This window comes from Geotrypetes seraphini, chromosome 1 (genome assembly GCF_902459505.1).
Source record: "Geotrypetes seraphini chromosome 1, aGeoSer1.1, whole genome shotgun sequence".
NCBI classification, from domain to species: Eukaryota; Metazoa; Chordata; class Amphibia; order Gymnophiona; family Dermophiidae; genus Geotrypetes; species Geotrypetes seraphini.
Window position 1 is genome coordinate 222,375,354 of NC_047084.1, and position 23,704 is coordinate 222,399,057.

General features: G+C 43.8%; 1 protein-coding gene across 24 annotated transcripts in view; it reads left to right on the forward strand.

Moving 5' to 3' along the window:
• Nucleotides 1–23,704, forward strand: part of APBB2 (amyloid beta precursor protein binding family B member 2) — a 586,942-nt gene that overhangs the window by 217,855 nt on the left and 345,383 nt on the right. For 3 of the 24 annotated variants that reach the window (XM_033946745.1, XM_033946764.1, XM_033946755.1), the window contains one exon: nucleotides 10,872–10,933. The exons of the other annotated variants lie outside the window; for them this stretch is intronic. In XM_033946745.1, coding sequence (XP_033802636.1) covers nucleotides 10,915–10,933 — 19 coding nt within the window. In that variant the 5' untranslated portion in view covers nucleotides 10,872–10,914. The remainder of the gene's footprint in view (nucleotides 1–10,871; nucleotides 10,934–23,704) is intronic. 24 annotated transcript variants of the gene reach the window in all.

The following is a 23,704-nucleotide window of genomic DNA, read 5'->3' on the forward strand; positions in this document are numbered from 1 at the left end:
GGGTTTAAGGTTGTCCATCCTTGATATACTATAGATACAGTATTTCATGATTGTTTTTCTTCCCTTGTCTTCCCCTTCCCCTAAACAATCTAGATATCATTTTGTCTTCAGCCACTGATAAAGTTTACAGTATGTAGAGGATGTAGCTCATACTTTATAGCTGTAGAAGTTAACCTGTTCCCTAGAGCCCTGCAGCGATTTTTGAGTTGAATGTAGCCCCATAAAAGCAAATCCAGAGTCTGCCTTTATTGCTTGGGAGCTCTGAGGTAGAGGCTTTGATGTAAGTTGGATCACCAGCACTCGCCTTACCCCCACTCAGATTTAGACACATCCCTCCTTGGGGAATTTCTGCTTGTTCTCTGAAATGTTTCCTATCTGAATTGAACATAAAGCTGTAGTGCAAGTAAGTACAGTCTACATCTAGCTGGCTTTACTGATTGATTTTGACACTGGTTTAAAATTGAATAATGAACTGTCTTCAGTGATCTTAGAAAACATTTATAACTGGTTTGAAACTTGGTTACAGGAACATTTGTAGATAAAGTTAATTGAGCACTCTGCTGTGGCTGTGTAAAAGATCTTTCTGTAAAGAGAAGTATTGTTTGCACACAGAATTTACACATTGCACTTTTTATGGGTTAACATTAAGCGACAAACAGCAGAATTTGGGGCTTTTTTTCTGCTAAGTAGAGGTTTTGAAGTTAGTTGTTTTCTGTGGTTTGGAATTGGCAGCCATCTTTTGTCCCCTTTCTGCTGATACCAGCATATTTCTCTGGATGCATCTTTGTATTTTCTCTGCAGTTAATGAACTGTGGTGATTATTAGCATTCCCTTCCTGATGTCATGTTTCCTGCCTCTGTTTTTCAGACCCCTTCCTCAGAGATGCCAAAGGTGATCCTTAAAGAGCTCTCTCTCTTCCCCCCATGCATGTTCCTCTCTTTCTTTCTCCTTCTAACTTCCTCTCCTGCTGTTTCTCTCTTCCCTCCCGTCCAGCACTACTGTACTTCCTCCCCAAGCCGGTCACTGTAATTGAATCTTCGGGCAGCAGCAATGAGGTAGGTATCAGGTCAAAAGCGCGCCGGGACAAAGGCGCGCGCCTCAGAAAATTACAGTTTTTACGGCTACGACGGGGGGGGGGCGTGGGGGGGAACCCCCCCACTTTACTTAAGAGAGATCGCGCCTCGTGGGGGCGTTGTGGAGGGTGTGGGGGGTTGTAACCCCCCACATTTTACTGAAAACTTCACTTTTTCCCTGTTTTTAGGGAAAAAGTTAAGTTTACAGTAAAATGTGGAGGGTTACAACCCCCCAAACCCCCCACAACGCCGGCGCGATCTCTCTTAAGTAAACTGGGGGGGCTCCCCAACAAAACTCCCCGTCGGAGCCCTTAAAAACTGTAATTTTCTTCGGCGTGCGCCTCCATCTTGCGCTCAGTTGTCGGCACGTGCCTTTGTCTTTCGCGGGGTTGTCTATGAACCAATGAGGTAAGCCTGCTACCGCCTGCCTGCCCTGGAAGTTGCCCTTCTGCAAGTCCCACCTAAGCAGGAACAGGAAGTCACTGCTGGCAGCCCAAAGATTCAATTACAGCAGCCAGCCTGGGGAGGAGGTACTTGTGGAAATCAGAAGAGGCAGCTAAACCCAGACAGACTCCCTTATTTTAGAAAAACCAATTCAGGCACCATGACAGTCCTCGGAAAAAGAGGACATGTCTGTGTTTCCCGAACATCTGGTAACCCTAACTTCACTCTTTATGAAGTGGAACTAAATAGGTTGTTTGTTTCAGCTTTGAGAAAAGATGACTGACATAACATAACATAAAAATCAACTTCTAGACCGTATAACATTGAAGATCTATGTGGTTTACAAAAGATTACATTAACTTACAACTGAGCGATCACCACAGAATTTAATTACCCCAAAATCTAGAGAATAAATAAGTTTTCAAACGCCTTCTAAATTCCAGATATGAGAAAGACATAAGAGATGATTGTTGGAATTCTTTGTCCCAACTGACAGCCTGGTATGAAAGCATGCGTTATGGAATCTTTTGAGCCTCACATTAATGTTTTTGAGAAAAAAATGAATCTGAATGCTGTTATGTCAAAATAAGAGTGTAATTTCCATAGGTTATGGAAATCCTTATGTACTATCAAATCCACTTGGATCTTCATGGACAAATTCTGGTCAAGTGTGACTCCCAAAATTTTGACCGAAGAACAAACAGGATATTGTGTATTCTTAATAGTAAGAGAGTCCTCTAATTTAATGCATTTTTGCGAGGTGAGGCAAAGAAAAACATGGTCTTCTCAGAATTTAATTTCAGTCTGAAGTCCGACATCCTCAATCAGTTCTATTACTTCGGCAATGATATGAATAATGTTAGAAAGCCAAGATGGACAAGGAATTATAATCGTAATATCAGCCTAGCTGAAGAACTTTACTCCCAGTTTTCTGAGTCTGCTACCCAAAGAAGAGAGAGAAACATTGAATAGAAGGCGAGAGAGTGGTGAGCCCTGAGGAATGCCACATGGGTTTTTCCACTCTTCAGAACAGACATTATCCATTCGTCATCGGTAAGTACGTGACTTCAAAAATCCTTGGAACCAAGTAAGCACCTTATCTTGAATCTCAAATGCATCAAGGCATTCTATACGTTTGGAATACACAACTCAAATCAAATTGCAAAATAAGGGCACAACTGCCTTTACTGAATAGATTATGAAGAAAATCCAAAACTTTAGCAAGAACACTTTCTGTACTATACCGAGACCGAAAACCCGACTGGGTATCATGTAACAGAGAGTGACTCTCCCAAAAATCTGATAATTGTACATTTACCAGCCTTTCCAGTATTTTGGTGAAAAATGGGATAGAAGCTATTGGTCTCTAGTTAGACACTAAAGTTTAAACTATTTAGCTTAACTTTTACCCTATTTAACTGTTTTAGTAATACTGTATGTAGTATGTTTTACCTTCATGTATTTATATGGAGTTTCTTTCCACTTATATATATTTTTTTCTTTTATTGTAAACCACTGTGATTTGCTTGTGCAACTTTGGTGATATTGCAAAATTAATAAACAATATAAAATTATGTGTAGGTTGGAACAATTAGATAATAGTTGTCTAATCTCTCAAACATAACAAAAACGAGGAGAGCCATTGTTCATCCTTGGAAATTAATTGTTTTGGGGTCTGCCAGCTACTTGTGACCTGGCTTGACCACTACTGTTGGCGACAGGATTCATGATTTTTCTTATGTTAAGCAAAATTGCAGGTAAGTAAGCAACAAAGAACTTAAATCTTTAAAAAAAATGATGATGGTATTTCTCCATTAATATTTTTGATAGTTCATCACACATATAAACAGTCCTTGATTTTAAAGACAAGTTAAAACAATTTGAAGTTTAATGTCAGTGTGAAGATGATGGGACATGGATAGGGATTGATGGGACTGAAAAAGCCATAATATGTCAGAAATGCACATTCACCAAACTGTCTTTATACCAGAAGCGTAGGCAGACCTCAGTTTTTGGGTGGATCTGACACACACATTGCTGTTCTGTCCACCCACTCCACCCTTCCCTGCTAAAACAGTAAAATTAAATCCCCAGGCCCCACCAACTGAACAGTCCTTTCTGGAGTCCCAAGAGAATTTATCCTCCCAGCAGTTAAGCAGCACATTTCCAGCTGCCAACATCAGCACTCTGCACACATGCATGACAGTTCTAAGTGAACTGAGCAGGCATGCGAGGGGAGAGGGATGTGTCAACGTTGGTAGCTGGAAATGCACTACTGACTGCCAGGAGGATGAGCCTGTTCGGGAATCCAGAAAGGACTCTTTATTTGGCAGGGCCCGGGGGTGCCTGCTAGTTACATTAACAATGTTCATTGCCACTGGGTGGGCCCTTGCCCACCTATGGCTATGCCTCCTCTTTGTACTTTACTTAATATAAAATGAAATGTGTTTGTTTCTAGTTCTCATTTTGCGTTGCATGCAGAATGGATTGTTGGAGGTTTCCATTTTGGGTTTTGTCTCCCTTGTAGTCAAATATTCTGTATTTGGTGAAAGTCTGGTTGTGCTTTGGTGTGTGTTGCTGGGGTGAGATGCTTTACTAGTGCATAGAGGGATCTGTAGCAATCTTTTTTTATTGTGGGACTTATTGCTGCTATGGTATGGCAGGTTTGCTACATACTATATTTAATGAGTATTGTTTTTGCAGGTATTTTAAGGGAAAGTGTGGTGGCCATGTTAGTCCTCTTTCCCAAGGTAATAAGAAATAAAATAAAAAACAAAGAAAATAAGGTGTTACTTTTTTAATGGGCTAAATTATTGCATTTTATAATGAGCTTTTGAAGGTAATCCTTCATATCAGTGAGTGGCCCCCAGGGCAGTGGAGCCCCTCTCTCACCCTCCTCCCTGCCCCTTCCCTGTACCTTTTTATCTTCAGCGCGAGCAACAGCTTCGGCATTCTCTGATGTCACTTCCTAGCTGTGGGTCCCGGAAGTGATGTCAGAGAGCGCTGAAGCCAACGCTGAAGATAAAAAGGTTCCTGGGGGAGAGGGTCACGCGTGAGGCAGGGGGGCAGAGAGCAGGAGGGGTGCCAACGCCCTGAGGAAGACTGCGTCCGGGGCAGACCACACCCCATATACTATGCCACTGAAGTTGACAAATATCAGTATATATAAGGAAAACATGAAAGCATTTCAGGGATAGAAGAAGGGGTGGATGGGCGGGCAGGAGACAGAAATGTGGTAGAGAAGTTTTTAAATGTCTTTATAGTGGGGAAAGAAAGCCCAGATCTCTGTTAAGTCCTGTCTGGTAGGTGTCAAAATACCTTATTTTTGATTTCAAAGGTTCTATGTTCTTGGATTGTTTTAAAGTTCTCTTAGTATTCTCACCATAAAATCATTGGTGTAGTGGTCATTTTTTCCAAAGTGTCGTCCTACATCCTGGTTGGTATTGCAATTCTTAATATGATATCTATGTAAGTTGATTCTGGTCTTTAGCATTTGGCTTGTTTCACCAATGTAACATGCCTCTTTGCTCTTTTTGCACTGAATAATGTATACCATATTAGAGGATGAACATATGAAGTAGAAAATGACACTGGGAAAAATTCTGTCCCCGTCACTGCCCCGTCCCCGGACCACCATCCCCTTCACCACCCTGTCCCCGCAGCATCCATACAAGCCTCAGTACTGCAATATTTAGCTTATTCCTTCCTTCTAAATCAAAGTTCTGGCTGCTGAACTAGAGAAAGAGATGTTCAGCTGGCAGGGCTTTGTTTATACATTTTTATCAACACAACTAATATACTACTTTATCCTAAAGCAAAAAAAAAAAAAAAGGAAATAAACAGAAATTTTTTTTTCTACCTTTGTTGTCTAGTTTTTGCTTTCCTCATCTTCTCATTCAATTCCTTCCATCCACTGTCTGTCTTCCCTCAGCATCTTCCATTTGCTCTTGTTATTGTGCCTCTCCCTTCACCCCCCCCAATTGGTCTGACACCCATCTTCTTCCCTCTGCTCCCCCCATAGTCTGGCAGCTCTGTCTTCCCCATTTCCCTTCCAGCGTCTTCTGTCCACTCTTGTCTTCCCCATTTCCCTTCCAGCGTCTTCTGTCCACTCTTGTCTTCCCCATTTCCCTTCCAGTGTCTTCTGCCCACTCTTGTCTTCCCCATTTCCCTTCCAGCGTCTTCTCCTCTCCATCTCCCCACCAGCAGGACCCTTTGCGCGGTCCAGCAGCTCCCTCCTGACGGCCAGCCATGCATCTCTCTCCCTCTCTTCCCCTTACCTTCTCTTTGTGACGATTTCTATAAGGCTATCTGTTGTATTGCAGCTATCTATTGTATTGCACATGCTCAAAGCCTTCTGGTCTCGCTCTCAATCTCAGAGAGAGCGAGACCAGAATGCTTTGAGCATGTGCAAATGCTCAAAGCCAATCCAGCCCAGCCCAGACCAGAAGAAGGAGGATCTCCGACGCACCGCCCAGCCCAGGCCGCGCCAGAAGAGGGAGGATCTTCGGGCACCGGCACTGGTGCCAAGTCGGGTAAAGGGTATCATTGACTGCTCGGGAGGGGGGAAAGTAGGATCGCGGTGGAGGGGGGGCAACGCGAGCGGGGGGGATGCCGGTTCGCAGGGGGGGGGGAAGCTGGATTGTGGGGAGGGGTTTGGAACAGTGTCTGATTCCTCAAGGGGGGGGGAGAATGGAGCAGCGCCGGTAGCCTCGGGGGGGGGGGGGGAGGAGGTGGAACCAATCAAAGCAGTTTCCCTTACTTCCTATGGGGAAACTTGCTTTGATATACGAGCAATTTGGTTTACGAGCATGCTTCTGGAACGAATTATGCTCGTAAACCAAGGTTCCACTGTATACTGATATTTGTCAACATTTGCTTTTCTTGATCTGAAGAAGGCGGGTTTACCTTCAAAAAGCTCATCATAAAATGCATTGTGTTAGTCCAATAAAAAAGTTATCACCTTATTTCCTTTGTTTTATTTCTTTATATTACCTGTAGGTATTTTAGAATTTTACAATATGCTTGGTAGTGGAGAGAATTTACATTGCTGTTACTGATAATAACACCAGACTCACAACTATTTTTTTGCATTATGAGTTTTATGGGAAAGTCCTATTTCTGCTCTGCACCCAGTGATGGAGGGGAGTGGGGCAGTTTTCTGAAGATGCAGAGTATAGTGTTCTTCTGCGAATTTGGAATTGTGGACTCATTAATTCGTGGTATACTCTGACTGCCTCTTCCTGTACAAAAGTCAGCTCCTGATTACTGTAGCCTGACTTCAGTAACAGGAAGAGCTGGATGGAGCATACTGCAAATGATTTTCTGCACCCACTGGCGCCTCAGCTGCCCTCTCCTGCTTATTGACAGGTGCAAAACCGCACTTGCAGTTTTTCGAAATTCACGGGTGTTCCTGGAGCAGAACCCCTGTGAATTTCGGGGGGAGTACTGTATTTCTTTACATTTAACAATGTGATAGTCATGTCTTTTTATACGTGTGATGCACTATATATAATATCAATCAGATGTATCCTGACAGAACAAAAGATTGAGGGTCACTGCTATGAAGATATGTACTCTCAACATATATATTTCTGCTTTTATATAAATTTAATTTAGGAGCTCATTCATTTGAATTGTCCGTATGCAGAAATTTCATTTCAACTGTGTGTAACACTAGAAGTATAATGGACCAGTGTTCCATAGAGCAGTATAATAAATTTTCCAGTTTGTGAGCATCTTTTCTAGGCAATGTGACTTTGCCTTTCTGCTACTTCTCGTGCTTTGTCTTACTTGTTTAATTTTAGATGTCATTACTCATAAATCATTTTTGTGTTCAGTCCACTAAAGGGATTTTTTTTTTTTTTAATTCACTGCATTCTCTATTAAGGTGATTGTTTCCTATTTGTGCCGTCTTGAATTTATGAACTTTATATTTCTATCTGCTGTCTTTCCTTATATTCCTATTGAAATCATGGACATGTAGATTCTGTTATTTAACCAAATACACAAATGAGAGCAAGAGACACTCGTACAAACTTGTAATACAAAATAAATATCAGAGCGTCGGGCTCAATGTAGGGAACTCCAAATGTAGCCAGGCTTTACATACTTAAGAATAAAGGACCTCAAAATCCAATGGAATAAAGCTCTCTGAAGCACAAGGGCTTAGGAAAAGAGAGCCTAACAGACTATCACTGGTCCTGCTCTGGAAAAACTAAACCAGCGGTAACAAAGGTGAAATCTAAAGTAGGTAGAATAGCATTGCTAATCAATGCGATGGATGAGCTTGTTTTTGAGTACAAATTAACTCAAAACATGGCTCGATAGTCAAAAAGCAAACACACATTTCATCATCCCATCATCTACAGTCATTCTCTTTTTTTTCAATTTAATTTCTGCAAGAGCTGAAAATCCAAGTTCACAAAGATAAAATCCAAACAGTAACAAAGCCTTGATTGATTTGTTGCTCAAATTAGGATAACTAATGCATAAAAAATAAAATTACTTGCCTTAGTTTTCAAGGACCAATCATGTCAAAGAATGATACTTGCCTGGATGGTTGTATCCTTATGCACACAGACGCTCATAACGTGACAGACTCTTGTGTACACGACATACATGTCATCTATTCTAATGTATCAAAAAACACTCAGATATTGTGAAAAACACTAGTAATAAACAAAACACTTTTACAAAGATAGAATATGATGATGGTATAATGGTAATAAAGCACAAGCAAAAGACCAGTCTTGATGGAGGAAAAAGCCTCAGACAGGGGCCCGCCCACCTCCACAATGGTGGAATATCGGTGTTCGAGCGGTCACTTCACTGGCTCAAAACCTCCTGTTAAAGATGGTCCAAGCAATGTGCTAGGTTGGTAATTGCTTTGAAAAATTGAGTGAAATAGAAGAAAAAAACAACTTATCTTTCTTTCTTAAGGATTGGTACACCAACGATGGCCAGCGTTTCACTATTAAGCTGCCTCAGGGTGTAACATGTCCGATTGCACTCTCATTCGGACGCTGACCGCGTCTCAAAGATCCAAAGATCTGTCTGTCAAAAAGAACACTGGTTACAGGATTCCCTCCCCCCCAGCAACGATCGCGGCAGAAGACATAGCCAGTCTCTTCTGCCGCGATCCACCCCCCTCCCCGATCGGATCGGGCAGGAGGGAGCCCAAGCCCTCCTGCACTGGCGAGCCGCGATCCTCCCGACACAATCGGAGCAGGAGGGAGCCCAAGCCCTACTGCCCCAGCAAGCTCCTCCTCCTGCCCCGGCAAAACCCCCTCCCCCCCACCCCCTCTAAGATACAGGCAGGAGGGATCCCAGGCCCTCCTGTCCTCGTCACACCCCCCCGATCACCCCCACAGACCCCCCCACCCAGCAACCCCCAACCCCGACACCCCCCCAGTACCTTAAGAAAGTTGGACGGGTCCCAAGCCCGTCTGTCCAGCAGGCCCACCATCCTCAGAATGGCGGGCCTTAGGGCCTGATTGGCCCAGGCACCTCAAGCCCCGCCCAAAGGTGGGGGCCTAAGGTGCCTGGACCAACCAGAATAGGCCCAGTTGCCTTAGGCCCCTCCTGTGGGCAAGGCCTTAGGCACATTGGCTGGGTTGGGCCCATGTGCCTAAGGCCTAGCCCACAGGAGGGGCCTAAGGCAACGGCCAATTCCGGTTGGCCCAGGCGCTTGAGGCCCCACCTGTGGGCGGGGCTTGAGGCGACTAGGCTAATCGGGCCCTAAGGCCAGCCATTCTGAGGATGGCGGGCCTGCCGGATGGATGGGCATGGGACCCGTTCGTCCGTCCAACATTAAGGTACAGGGGGGTGTTGGGCATGGGGGGGTCAGCTGGTGGGGGGGATCTCAGGCTTTGGGGTGCTGAGCAGGAGTTCGGGGGAGTGTGTCGAGGACAGGAGGGCCTGGGATCCCTCCTGCCCATATCTTAGTGGGTGTCGAAGGGGGTAGGGGGTTTCTCGGGGCAGGAGTGCTTGGATTGTGTTGGGAGGGTCGTTTCACCGGGGCAGGAGGGCTCGGATCGTGTCGGGCGGGTTGCAGTTTCGCTGGGGCAGAAGAGCTCGGGCTCCCTCCTGCCCCGATCGTTGCTGGGGTGGGGGTGGATTGCAGCAGGAGAGATGACTCATCTCTCCTGCCGCAATGGTGACCGGCCACTCCCCCGAACCGCAGCACTTCAGAGTGAGGATCGCAGCAGGACAACTCTCCTGCCGCGATCCTCACCCCGAAGTGCCGCGGATTGGGGAAGTGGGCGATTGCAATCACGGCAGGAGAGATGAGCCATTTCTCCTACCGCGATCGTTGAGGTAGGGGGTAGGCAGGTTGCTGAGGCTGCCGAGCTGATCGCGGCCGCTGCGTTAAGCTCAGCGGCCCCTTTTTCAGCACTTATACCTGTTTTGACTAGGACTAAGTCAAAACGTATAAGTGCTGACTAGGCAACCTGCCTAAACCTTTGGTTATACCTGCTGTATGGCTATTTCTAGGTCAGCTCCTCCTCCCGCCCTTTCCCCTCCTCTAAAAACGCCTCTTTTCACTCTATGCATTTAGAGTCAGGGGAAAGGCCTTAACTGGTTCTAGATACGTCTAAAACCAGCTTTGGTTATGGGTACTTGCACGATCAGGCTTTTTGATTGTCCAAGTACCAATTTAGGCCACTTTTTAGAAGTTTGTTTTGATTATGAGTCTCTTAGGCTCTAACCACTAATTTTCAATAGCAAAGAAACATTTAAATTCCACTGAAAATTAGCAAATAGCCTCAAATAAACAATTGAACTTGTCAATGGCCATTTCGGATTGGCTAAATCATTTTGTATATTGATCAGATAGTTGCCAATTTATGTTGGTATTCTCTAATTGAATTTTGGTGTCCATATGCCATTGTAGAATTTGGGCTGGGGAGGGCTTCAATGGCTGGGAGGGTGTAGATGGGCTAGAGTAAGTCTGAAGTGAACAGAGATTTCGGCAGTTGGAACCAAAGCACAGTACAGGGTAAAGCTTTGGATTCTTGCCCAGAAATAGCTAAGAAGAAAAAATAAAAAAATTTAAATTGTATCAGGTTGGGCAGACTGGATGGACCATTCGGGTCTTTATCTGCCGTCATCTACTATGTTACTATGTAGCATCTAGATATCTAAATTGTGGTGCCTAGTTATGGAATCTTCCCTCAGTGTACATTTTTTTCAGTGCTTAACACACTTCTTTGACTTATATTCTTTATGGTTTTGTTGTTTTTCTTTTCCCTTTGATTTTTATTTCACATTTGTTGATGTTGGAACTATGAGTTATAGCTTGTATCATAAGATATTTTGCTTTGTTGTAATTTATTGAATGGTCCATCTTTTCAGATTTCAAATTATAACCCTTGTCGTGCTGAAGCCCCTGTGATCCATGTCAGAAGTACTTCCAGGTCAGACTCCCTTTCACATATTTCAGTAAAGCAGAGGATGCTGATATTACACTCACATGTTCATTGAGCCTTGAATGTAAAAACAAAAATACAGTTTTAAAAGGAAATTTGTATGTGTTTTTTTCCAAGTATTTCCTTTAGAAAACTGCTGCTGCTGTGTGATCTTACCTGAGAGTACACGCTGAAGACACTGCAGCTAAATCAGTAATTTATTCATCTACTGTTGGTAGGCAGTACGAAACTCTAATTTTAAGTAGCACCACTGTGTGGGGAATATGCTATTTATTTTTCACCTTGATATAATACAATCAAGAAAAAGGTTTTTTTGGTGCATTTTAGGTGGATTCTCTCCATGGATGACCAGTTGAACATAGTTTGTCCTTCTGTGCTCTTTCAAATAAATGAGTTTGTTGAAAACTGGTATGCATCTGTATTTATTCACTGTCACTAAATTGCTGATTAAATCTCATTACTTGTGCTCTCTTTTTTTGACAAAACTGCTAGCCTCAGGAATAAAGGTCACAAACTCCTTCTACACCTCAAGGTCAACACAATGCTACAAGCTTGCCTTCCCATCTCCTCTTCATATTGCCATTTTAGAAAACTGCTTAAGAGACATCTCTTCTTGAACTGATTGTCTTGGAAATGCTTAAGACATATCTAATAATTACCATTTATTACTGTTTCTCTTGAATTCTTGTTGTAAACGCATTGAATCCTTATCTAAACTTATGGTATATAAAAAAACTGTATAGTATGGTTAATATTTAGGTGTATGGATTTCCGCTGCAGTGTATTATGAGTATTGTGTTGGTGTAAAGGCTGACTTTATACTTTTTTTTTTTTTTTTATAAATGTACTGTGAGATGTTGTATTGCTCTTTGTGTTGATTTTGCTGCTTTGTGAGGTGAATTCTGCGGCTAGGTTGATTTTTGGTAAAGGTAAATTTGAGCATATTATCTCTGATGCTGGCTAAACTTCACTAGCTTCCAATACTCTCCAGGATATGCTTTAAATGTGCCTGTTTAACCTTTAAGATCTTATTCAGGGTTCATAGACAAAACCGCGGAAGACAAAGGCGGCGCCGAAGAAAATGACAGTTTTTAGGGGCTCCGACAGGGGGTTTGTTGGAGAGCCCCCCCACTTTACTTAATACAGATCGCGGCGGTGTTGTGAGTGGTTTGGGGGGTTGTAACCCCCCTCATTATACTGTAAACTTAACTTTTTCCCTGTTTTTAGGGAAAAAGTGAAGTTTTCAGTAAAATGTGGGGGGTTACAACCAGTCAAACCCCCCACAACGCGGCGCGATCTGTATAAAGTAAAGTGGGGGGGTTCCCCCCACACCCCCCGTCGGAGCCCTAAAAACAGTTATTTTCTTCGGCGCGCGCCTCCATTCTGCGCTCAGTTGTCGGTGCGCGCCTTTGTCTTCCGCGGTTTTGACCTGACACCCTTATTCAGCATTTGCCCTTTTCTCATTCCTCTGTCATGGAACTCTAAACCCCCCCCCCCAAAAAAAAAACCAAAACTCTTAACCCCCCCCCCCAAAAAAATATTAAAAAACAACAAAAATAAATGACAAAAAAAACTGGGTCTGGTTAGAACTATGCAAAAACTTAAATTGTCTTTTCTTTCTCTGAAAGATATACCCCCTCTTCTATTAAACTGCACTAGAAGTTTTTAGCGCAGAGAGCTGCACTGAATGGCCCATGCTGCTCCCAACGCTCAGGGACATGGTTAACAAGATTAAGAATGTTATAATGCCCCTGTATCGCTCCATGGTGTGACCTCATCTGGAGTATTGCTTTCAATTCTGGTCTCCTTATCTCAAGAAAGATATAGTGGTGCTAGAAAAGGTTTAAAGAAGAGCGACCAAGATGATAAAGGGGATGGAACTCCTCTCATATGAGGAAAGACTAAAACGATTAGGGCTCTTCAGCTTTGAAAAGAGACGGCTGAGGGGAGATATGATTGAAGTCTACAAAATTCTGAGTGGAGTAGAACAGGTACAAGTGGATTGATTTTTTACTCCGTCAAAAATTACAAAGACTAGGGGGCACTCGATGAAGTTACAGGGAAATACTTTTAAAACCAATAGGAGGAAGGAGGAAATTTTTTTTCACTTAGAGAATAGTTAAACTCCGGAACACATTGCCAGAAGTTGTGGTAAGAGCAGATAGTGTAACTGGTTTTAAGAAAGGTTTGGAAAATTTCTTGGAGGAAAAGTCCATAGTCTGTTATTGAGAAAGACATGGTGAAGCATAGAATATTGCTTCTCCTTGGGTTTTGGTCAGGTACTAGTGACCTGGTTTGGCCACTGTGAGAACGGGCTACTGGGCTTGATGGACCATTGGTCTGACCCAGTAAGGCTATTCATGAAAAGTTGGGCATGTCCAAGGTTAGTGCAAGATGGGTTCCAAGAATGCTAATGCCTTTTTAGAAGGCCACGAAGCTCCAGTGCTGTCAGGAGAACTTTGCGATGCTCCATGAAGACAAAGTTAATTTTTTTTCCATTGTTTGATGACTGAAGATGAGTATCAGAGTTCCTGAGTCTAAAATGGAGTCAATGCAGTGCAAGCACAAGTCATCTCCCACCCCAGAAAAGTTCAAGACAGAAAAATCTGCAGGCAAGGTCATGACAACTGTTTTCTGGGATGATGAAGGACTTTTGCTTCTGGAGTTCATGCTGCACAAGACAATCATAACTTGGGATAGTTATGCCAACACAATGATTTCTTTGCAGGAGTTGAGGAAAAAACACAAGGAAAAATCACAGCAGGTGTGCTGCTCTTTTACAACAATGTGCTGGTGCACATATCATGACAATCACAGGCTGCCATCCAAGAATGTGGTATTCAGCAGCTGAATCATCTACCCTATAGGTCTGATCTAGCTTCCTCAAGATTATTTCCTGCTTCGAGTTTTGAAGAAATTTTCTCTGGACAGTGGTTTTCAAGTGATGAAGACGTCAAAGAAGCAGTGACGTTCTAGTTTGAAAGTCAAACAGAAGAATTATTCTCAAAGGGGTTAAAGTTATTGCAGGAGAAGTGGATGAAATGTTTGGAGGCTATCGGGGGACTATATTGAAAAACCCCCCCAAATATTTTTTTGAAAACTCTTCTTTCCTACTCATGTAGATAAATTATTGAACAGTCCTTATATTGTAATATTTGCAAAGATGGCTGCATATACAGTACATAAAATTATGTGGTGGTTAATGTTTGTACTAATAGTATAACTTTCTATAATTTAAAAATTGCTGCCCACAATGATAATTTCTCTTCTGCTAATACTGTCAGAAACCAAAAATTTAATAGTAGTAAAGTTATTCTTAATTATGGATACCATCTCTTGAACTTTTTCATATTTTAATATTTATTGAAATTTTTTTACATCTCTCTTTCTCAAGTAAAATAGAAGATGAGACAAATTAAACAAATTCGCATTTACTGCTTCAAGAAGAAAATAGTCCTTCTTTCTTAGACCACTAACTCACAGGAGGGAGGAGAATTGAATATATTGAGGAGATAACGAACATAGGAAATAACTACCGTATTTTCACTCATATACCGCGCACCCGTGTAAAACGCGCACATGGTATAGCGCGCGGGAAACTGTAATTTATGTAAATAAATTTTTATATACCGCGCACACCCCTATACTGCGCATGCCTGCCCGACTCTCCTTTCGCCCGCCCCGACTCTCCTCTGGCCAGCCCGACTCTCCTTTAGCCCGCCCCGACTCTCCTCTGGTCAGCCCGACTCGACTCTCCTCTGGCCAGCCCGACTCTCCTCTCCCCCTTGAAGTCCTGTCCCCACCCTGAAAGCCTGATGCCTCCCCCCCCCGACCTCCGATTCACCACCCTCACAGGACCGCTCGCACCCGCACAGCCTCCTCCCCCCTCATCATATAGAAGCTGCCTACCGTCGTCCTGCTGCTTCCTCTGCCGGCGGTCCTGCCCCTTCTCTTAGCCCTGCGTCTACGCTGCTTCCTCTTCCGGCGGTCCCGCCCTTTCTCTGACGTCAGCTAAGAAGGGGAAAAAAAAAAATTGAATCAGGTTGGGCAGACTGGATGGACCATTCGGGTCGTTATCTGCCGTCATCTACTATGTTACTATGTTAGTAGATGCACAGTACCGAGCAGAGCTCTGGGTTTCTGGCCCAGAAATATCTAAGAAAAAGAACAATTTAAATTAAAAGCATTAAATTATAGTGTATGTTTGGGCAGACTGGATGGACCATTCAGGTCTTTATCTGCCATTATTTACTATGTTTGTGTGAGTTTGATATACTGCATAATCTAACACATGGGCCTAAGCTGTGTACAATATTCAAAAAGAGATGTAGAAAAGGAACTCCAAACAAAAATAGGAAAGAATACATGCATTAATTAAAGAAACAAGAGGTAAAAGTAAGAAAAACATAGGACTTAAAATAGCCATATTTGAATTATCAAATTGTGAATCTCCTAAGTTCCTCCAGGAAGTGCACCAGATCAGGAAAAGACAAAGTTATCAAGGTGGAGTAAAGTTATATGCTTTTTCAAAGAATAGAGTCTTTAATAAGACCTTAAACTTTGGAGAGCTTTTTTTTAAGGCGGATATATGGGGGAAAGTTAATTACATAGTTTTGGTGCGAAGAATAAAAAAGCAGCTTTTCTAGTGGTCTTATAATAGGCTTGTTGGGGAACTGGAAGGACCAGATAGTTAATATCAATGGACTGCAAATGACATGAAGGGGTTAAAGGAATTACTGATTTAGAGATACTGAGGATGGCCAGAGTGCAATGTTTTATAAGTTTGACATAGAATCTTAAAGATGGGCCGAAACTGTATGGGTAACCAATGTAAGCAGAAGAATAATGGAGTTAACTTTTCGAAGCAATAAGAAGCATGACAAAGAAAATGTAAAGCAGTCTTAAAGGAGGGTCTGTAGATGTTTCAATGATTTAAAGTCAAGAAAAGAATGCACTGAACAAAGTTGACATAAGGAATAAAAAACTGAGCAGATAGTGGAGGAGATATATTCCTTAAAAGACAGCTGTGAGTCTGTGGTGATGCCTAGATAATGAAAGGAGGAAACTGGTTGTATTTGTCGATCTCTAACAGAAGAGAAATCATGGAAGACATAGGTAGGAGCCCAGTTATCCAGTTATAAAATAACATAAAATTTTATTTATATACCTCTATATAACTGATAGATCATTTTGTTAACAGTATTGAACTAACGGTGAATATAACCAGCACACGTATTAGAAAAACAGTAATCTAAAGGCTGGGCAGTCATAGAAATGTACATTGATCAGTGTTCTATCGGGAACTTATACAAATTTTTTTTTTTTTTTTTTTGTTACATCCCTTCTGGATTCTGTAGCAAAGTGTTTCATCTCAACTCGTGAACTGGGTCTTGCAGAAAACCACACTTTTTTTTTTCTTCTGCTCCTCTCACTTGACTGAGGAATACAGAGGCCCCCTGCAGTTTTCATTTCTGCAAGCAAACTGTGCAGAAGTGCTTCTGATCTGCTCTGCTTATTTTTGTGCTCAAGTTTATCTTTTTTGTGGCTTTGATGCCTTGAGACCCCTTTGAAGGGGTTCTCTGCCTGGGAAAGGAAAGTATCCATGGAGCTGGACTGCAGTTTCACAGGGCAAGCTTTGGGTGGACCTATGGAGCCAGCTTGTTCAGTGCCACCTTCAGAGCTCTGGGTCAATCTCCCTGGGAGCATGCTTACCTTCTGACCCTGTCAAAGGTTTAAGCGCAGGTTGTATGTGCCCTGAGTAAGAACCCTTGGGGTTTCAGGGTGCAGGCTGCATTTTCCAGCCCCCGATCACAAGGAGAGGTTTTGAGGGGGTGAAGGTTTTGGTCTGGGTCCATCTGTCTGGCAGCCCAAAGATCCTGAAGATTGGATTGTTCGGAGAAAATTTCAGAGAGATATACCTTTCTCTTTACTTCAGCTGCACGGACAGAGCTGACAGGCATGCTCTTTGGAGATTGAGTACAGCCCCATTGCTCCCTTTGGGAGAATCAGGGGAGGTTCCTAAATACAGGGCTTTTAGAACTTTCTGGGATAGGGTTCAGGTCTTCCACCTCCAAAACCCCTAATTTGCTATTTTTTTGTGTTTGTTTCCATGAGCTGTTTTTGACGCAAATTTCCTGGCAGCAGCCATCTTGGATTTTTAGCAATCTTTTTTTCAACATCTTTTTTCTGCTTTATAAACCCTCAATTTTGCTAAAAGGTCATTAGGGATGGACTCCTCCACCTCTACTCATTTGAATTCATGTATGGATTGTGCTGTATTACTGGTGGATGAGTTTCTGTGTACTGCATGCCATGGCACACTAAAGGAAGGGGTGGGAGCTTCAGGCCTCGTCTCCTCTGGGTTTTCTAGGGCTGGGGAGCCTGTGGGTCCAGGAAATTGGCTGGAAATCCCACCCAGTGCCAGGTTTTGGTGGCAAAGCAAAACACAAGCATACCTCGTTTAGGGCCCCTAGGGAGTTGATGACAACCCTGGTTTCTGGGTTTTCTCAGAATTTGTTCAGTTCATAGAAACATAGAAATTGACGGCAGAAAAGGGCCACAGCCCATCGAGTCTGCCCATACCAATGACCCACTCCCTGACTTTTACTCCCCTATAGATCCCACGTGAATATCCCATTTTCTCTTAAAATCTGACACGCTGTTGGCCTCAATCACCTGCTCTCCAGTTCATGTGGAGAGCATTCCTTACGGACTTGGCTCAAGTGGCGCAGCCAATGAGCATGCCGCAGACTTTTATGCCCGTGTCTTCCTTTGCAGGGGTCACTGCTCAGTCCCCCAGCGCCACTGTCACTATGGACCCAGACTGTCTTAGCTAGCACACTGACACTATGCTGGATGTTACTTTCGCCCTGAATGACACTGATTCCCTAATGGCACAGTTAGCCATGGAGTGGACGGAGACGTACATAGATGGATCAGAAACTGGTTGGCGGGTAGGAAACAGAGGGTAGGGGTGAAGGGCCACTACTCGGACTGGATGGGGGTCACGAGTGGTGTTCCGCAGGGCTCAGTGCTCGGGCCGCTGCTATTTAATATATTCATAAATGATCTAGAAACAGGCACGAAGTGTGAGATAATAAAATTTGCGGACGATACAAAACTATTTAGTGGAGCTGGGACTAAAGAGGAATGCGAAGAATTGCAAAGGGACTTGAACAAATTGGGGGAATGGGCGGCGAGATGGCAGATGAAGTTCAACGTTGAGAAATGTAAAGTATTGCATGTTGGAAACAGAAACCCGAGGTACAACTATACGATGGGAGGGATATTATTGAATGAGAGCAACCAAGAAAGGGACTTGGGGGTAATGGTGGACATGACAATGAAGCCGACGGCACAGTGCGCAACAGCCGCTAAGAAAGCAAATAGAATGCTAGGCATAATCAAGAAGGGTATTACAACAAGGACAAAAGAAGTTATCCTGCCATTGTATCGGGCGATGGTGCGCCCGCATCTGGAATACTGCGTCCAATATTGGTCTCCGTACCTTAGGAAGGATATGGCGTTACTCGAGAGGGTTCAGAGGAGAGCGACACGCTTGATAAAAGGGATGGAAAACCTCTCATACGCTGAGAGATTGGAGAAACTGGGTCTCTTTTCCCTGGAGAAGAGGAGACTTAGAGGGGATATGATAGAGACTTATAAGATCATGAAGGGCATAGAGAGAGTAGAGAAGGACAGATTCTTCAAACTTTCGAAAAATAAAAGAACAAGAGGACACTTGGAAAAGTTGAAAGGGGACAGATTTAAAACGAATGCTAGGAAGTTCTTCTTTACCCAACGAGTGGTGGACACCTGGAATGCGCTTCCAGAGGGAGTAATAGGGCAGAGTACAGTACAGGGGTTTAAGAAAGGATTGGACAATTTCCTGCTGGAAAAGGGGATAGAGGGGTATAAATAGAGGATTACTGCACAGGTCCTGGACCTGTTGGGCCGCCGCGTGAGCGGACTGCTGGGCATGATGGACCTCAGGTCTGACCCAGCAGAGGCATTGCTTATGTTCTTATGTTCTTATGTCTCTGAGAGCCCTGATGTGGGTGATAACCCCTCCATCCACTGGCTGTTTAAATTGGCTTCTGTTCCCCATTTTATAGCAGATGCCATAAAATTAGAACTAAAATTAGCATCTCAGCCCTCCATGTCTCGATGCACCATCATGAGTCATTCTAATGCTCTGATGTTCTTTTTTTCTGGCACATCTAGATTTCGGGGCTCTGGTTACTGAGCAGTGGGAAACTCCAGAATTCCTTCAGATTAACTAAGCCTATGGATAAACCTTATCCTATGGTGCTAGAATTTCAGCAGCTATTTGAGCAGCCAAAGGTAGATTCAGCGGTGGCTCAGGTCATAGGTGGCGGAATGGAGGGGGGGGAGCACAGGGGCCATGGCCTCCCCAAAAATTGCCCAGTATTAGGAGGGAGCAAACAGGGCAGCTGCCCTATCTCCCACCGTAGCCTGTAAACGACTTCGCTCATGCTCCGGGGCTCTAACGCTGTGCTTGCCGGCTTCCCAACCTTCTCCAATAAAACTGGAAATTGCATCTTGAGGGGGGAGGGAGGAGAAGCGAAGCCGACAAGCACAGTGTTAGAGCCCCGGAGCATGGGTGAAGTCACTTGCTGGTTAGGGCATCAGCGGCCGGAGACAGGACAGGGAGGGAGGTGTTCAACTCGCTGCTCCTGCTTGCTTTGGGCCTTCCTTGCTACAAGGTCCTACCTTCGCAGAAATAGAAAATAGGTGGGATCTGGCAGCGAGGAAGGCCCAAAGCAAGCAGGAGCAGCAAGTTGTGAATACTGCACTTCAATAGGGAAGGAGGGAAGACCTTTTAACTTCTGTAAACTATGTTGAGCTCTATATTTATAGAGAAGATGCGGTATATAAGCTTAAAGTTTAGTTTAGGAGAGGTACGAGAGATGCCAAGTCCATTGGGGGAGGGGGGAGAGAAATGCTGCTGCTGCACCCAATTGAGGAGAAAGAGGGAGAAGGAAGACCAGGGAATGGGGGGAGAGAAATGCTGCTGCTGCACCCAATTGGGGGGAGAGAGGGAAAGAGGGATAAGGAAGACCAGAGCAGAGAAATGCTGCTGCTGTGCCCAATTGGGAGAGAGGGAATGAGGGAGAAGGAAGACCAGGGAGAGGAGAGGAATGAGAGATGCCAAGTCCGGGAGGAGGGAAGAGAAATGCTGCTGTTGCACCCATATTGGGGGGGAGAGAGAGAAGGAAGACCAGGAAAGGGAGAGGAGAGCAACGAGAGATGCCAAGTCTGTGGGAGGGAAAGGAAAGGATATACCAGACCATGGAGGAGGGAGGGAGGGATGCCTGGGCATGGGGGGAGAGAAGGAGACAGATGCCAGACCAGGGGAAAGGAAGGAGGGAGGGAGAGGAGATACCAGATAATGGAGGGGGAGATGGAAGGAGAGCATAGGGGAGGGGGTGGAGACAGAAAAATGGAGAGGGTTTTAAAGGCTTATATTAGGTGCCTACGTCCTTTAGAGAATTGCCTAGCAGTGCCTAAATCTTTCTCCACCCATAAACACACCTACTTTGCTGCTAGGTGTTGCTGGGCACCATGCAATAGGTGACTATTTCCCAAGTAAATTTTTTTTTCCCAATTATGAGCTTGTTAAAGTGCATTTACTGAAGCCAATTTACTAATTAAGTTAGGTGCCTAACTTTAGGTGTCTTTTATAGAATTTACCCCTTAGTGACCAAGCTGAAACTAGCTATTTTGTGGACAGTCCAGGAGTAGAGTCGGCACATAAGCAGTTAAGTGCCTGAAATTCAGCACTTAACCATGCAAGGTAACTGCATAAATAGGACCACATAAAGCAGTCTTATTTCTATGCATTTAACCACATAAGGGTTAGCCACCTGAAGATGCCCAGATATTGCATGCCAGTGCCCAGGCACGAGCTGACATTGAATATCTGGGGATAATGCTGGTAGCGATCAAAAATCTGTTAACCACTGCCAGTCAAATATTTACCTCTTTGTATTTAAAAAATATATACATGCGTAGATACGTTTTGAACTAAGCTAATACCATAAAAGTTACTCATTTTTTGCCAATGGAAGTGCACTTTAATAAATTGGGTGCATAGGAAATAGTTCTATAAATGCTTCTGTGTGCCATTTCTATCACTGGTGTCAAAATTCTTTATAGAAGACTAACGTGAGTCAGCATCAATGCACCTACATTTATATGTGTTCACTTTAGTGCTGCCCAATTCAGAGAAAAATATTTCGATTCAATTCACCCTGTTGAATCGATTTTTCGATTCGATTCGATTCACTTCACTGTTAATGACACAGCTTTTTAAGTTTAAACAAAGTACAATAAATTTCACGAAGTACTTAAAAAAAAATCACATTTTTCCATTAAAGCAGTTTTGGAAACATTTGCTTGAACAGTCTTTTTTCCCATTCCATAAGCAAGCAATATGAAAAAGATTTCCTTAATTATCTATTCAAACATTTTTGCTATTTACTTTCATTGTACCTAGACTATTATTCAGTAGAAAAAAATGTAGTTTGTTCAATCAAGCAGAACATTCACTCATAGAAGTCCAGTGTCCAGACAGGATTTGATTGAGCAAACTAAATTTTTTCTACTGAATAATAGTTTAGGTATAATGAATAGCAAAAATGTTAAAGCCACACAGAAAAGCAGTAAAAGTCAATAGGTTCTCCGAATGGGAACAACCTGATGTCTCAGCACTTAAGGAAAAGACCACGTAATAATGTTTATAAGATAAATCATATAAATGATTATACTGAAGCAGGGTTTCCTCAGCGTGAGAGGTAAGCGAGAGGAGAGAATTCTCCAGCGCTTTACACAATAAGGCACAGGTTAATCACCCTCTGCCTGCAGTGCACACCATCATAGGACACCTCACATGTGCTCAAATTAATCAATGTGATAAATTAAACAGTGATATACAATTGGTCAATCACACGAGTGCAAGATCAAACAGGTTGTTCCCACTCAGAGAACCTATTGACTTTTACTGCTTTTCTGTGTGAGTAGATAATTAAGCAAATTTCTGATAGCCTACAGAAATGATTCTCAGCTTCCATCCCCAGGCACCCTGCCGATTCTGAGCTTCCATCCCCAGCCCCCCAGACTCACCAGCCCCCCTGCTGATTTCAGCCCCCAAGACTCACCAGCCCCTCTGCTGATTTCAGCCCCCAAGACTCACCAGTCCCCCTGCTGATTCTCAGCTTCCATCCCCAGCCCCCAGACTCATCAGCCCCCCTGCCAATTCCCAGTTTCCATCCCCAGCCCCCAAGACTCACCAGCCCCCCTGCCGATTTCAGTTTCCATCCCCAGCCCCCAAGACTCACCAGCCCCCCTGCCGATTTCAGCCCCCAAGACTCACCAGCCCCCTGTCGATTTCAGCTTCCATCCCCTGCCCCCAAGACTCACCAGCCCCCCTGCCGATTTCAGCTTCCATCCCCAGCCCCCCTGCCGATTTCAGCTTCCATCCCCAGCCCCCAAGACTCACCAACTCCCCTGCAGATTTCAGTCCCCAAGACTCATCAGCCCTTCTGCCGATTCGGAGCTTCCATCCCCAGCCCCCAAGACTCGCCAGCCCCCCTGCTGATGTATTTACTTACTGCCTGAATTGGATATTAAATCGTGGGGAAAGAGCCAGCCAAAACTATTATTTGTTGCTACCGAGTGCCATGGCCTACTGCATGAGGTCCACTCGCTCGCCGCTTGACTCTCCCACTGCTTTCGTTTCTTCCGATGTAACTTCCGGTTTCGCAAAACCGGAAGTTACATTAGATGGAAAGAGCCGGCGGCATGAAATAGCCCGAATTCGTCTTGCGGCTGAATCGGTGAGTCCGGTTTTTAATAAAAACGAACTGATTCAAATTGGGCAGCACTAGCTCACTTATACCAGGTCTATGGCCGTCATAAATTTGTGCACCTAAGTACTTGCAATTTAGTATTCCATCTCCTCCTCCTACTTATCATTTCTATAGCGCTGCAATATGTATGCAATGCTGAATAACATGTAAGATAATCTCTGCTTGATTGGGCTCCACCCACATGTATCCCCCCCTTGCAAGTTATACACTATAGCCCAGGGGTGCCCACACTTTATGGGCTTGCGAGCTATTTTTATAATGACTAAGTCAAAATGATCTACCAACAATAAAATTAAAAAAAAAACACAAAGCACACTGAAAGGCAGAGAAAATGTTAATTATTCATATTCCGGGTTTTTTCAAAGAGGTCACGGCAGATGACTCTATGCAATGTCACCTCAGTAACAAAATACAAAAATAGACAAATACACCCCTTCCCTTTTTACTAAACCACAATAGTAGGTTTTAGCACTGGGAGTTACGCTGAATGCCTCGCGCTGCTCTCAATGCTCATAGGCTCCCTGCGCTAAAAAACGCTATTGCGGTTTAGTAAAAGGGAGCCATAGTGCAAAATATAGACAGCAGATATAAATTTTCAAAACAGACACATTTTGATCACTAAATTGAAAATAAAATCATTTTTCCTATCTTTGCTGTTTGGTGATTTCATGAGTCTCTGGTTGCACTTTCTTCTTCTGACTGTGCATCCAATCTTTCTTCCTTTCTTTCAGCCTCCTGTATGTTTCCTCTCCTCCTCATTCTCTTCCCCAACTTTTTCTTTCTGTCTCCCTGTTCCCCCTTCTTTCTGTCTCCCTGTCTGCCCCCTTTCTTTCTTTCTCCGTGCCCTCCCCCAAGCCACTCGGTTTGC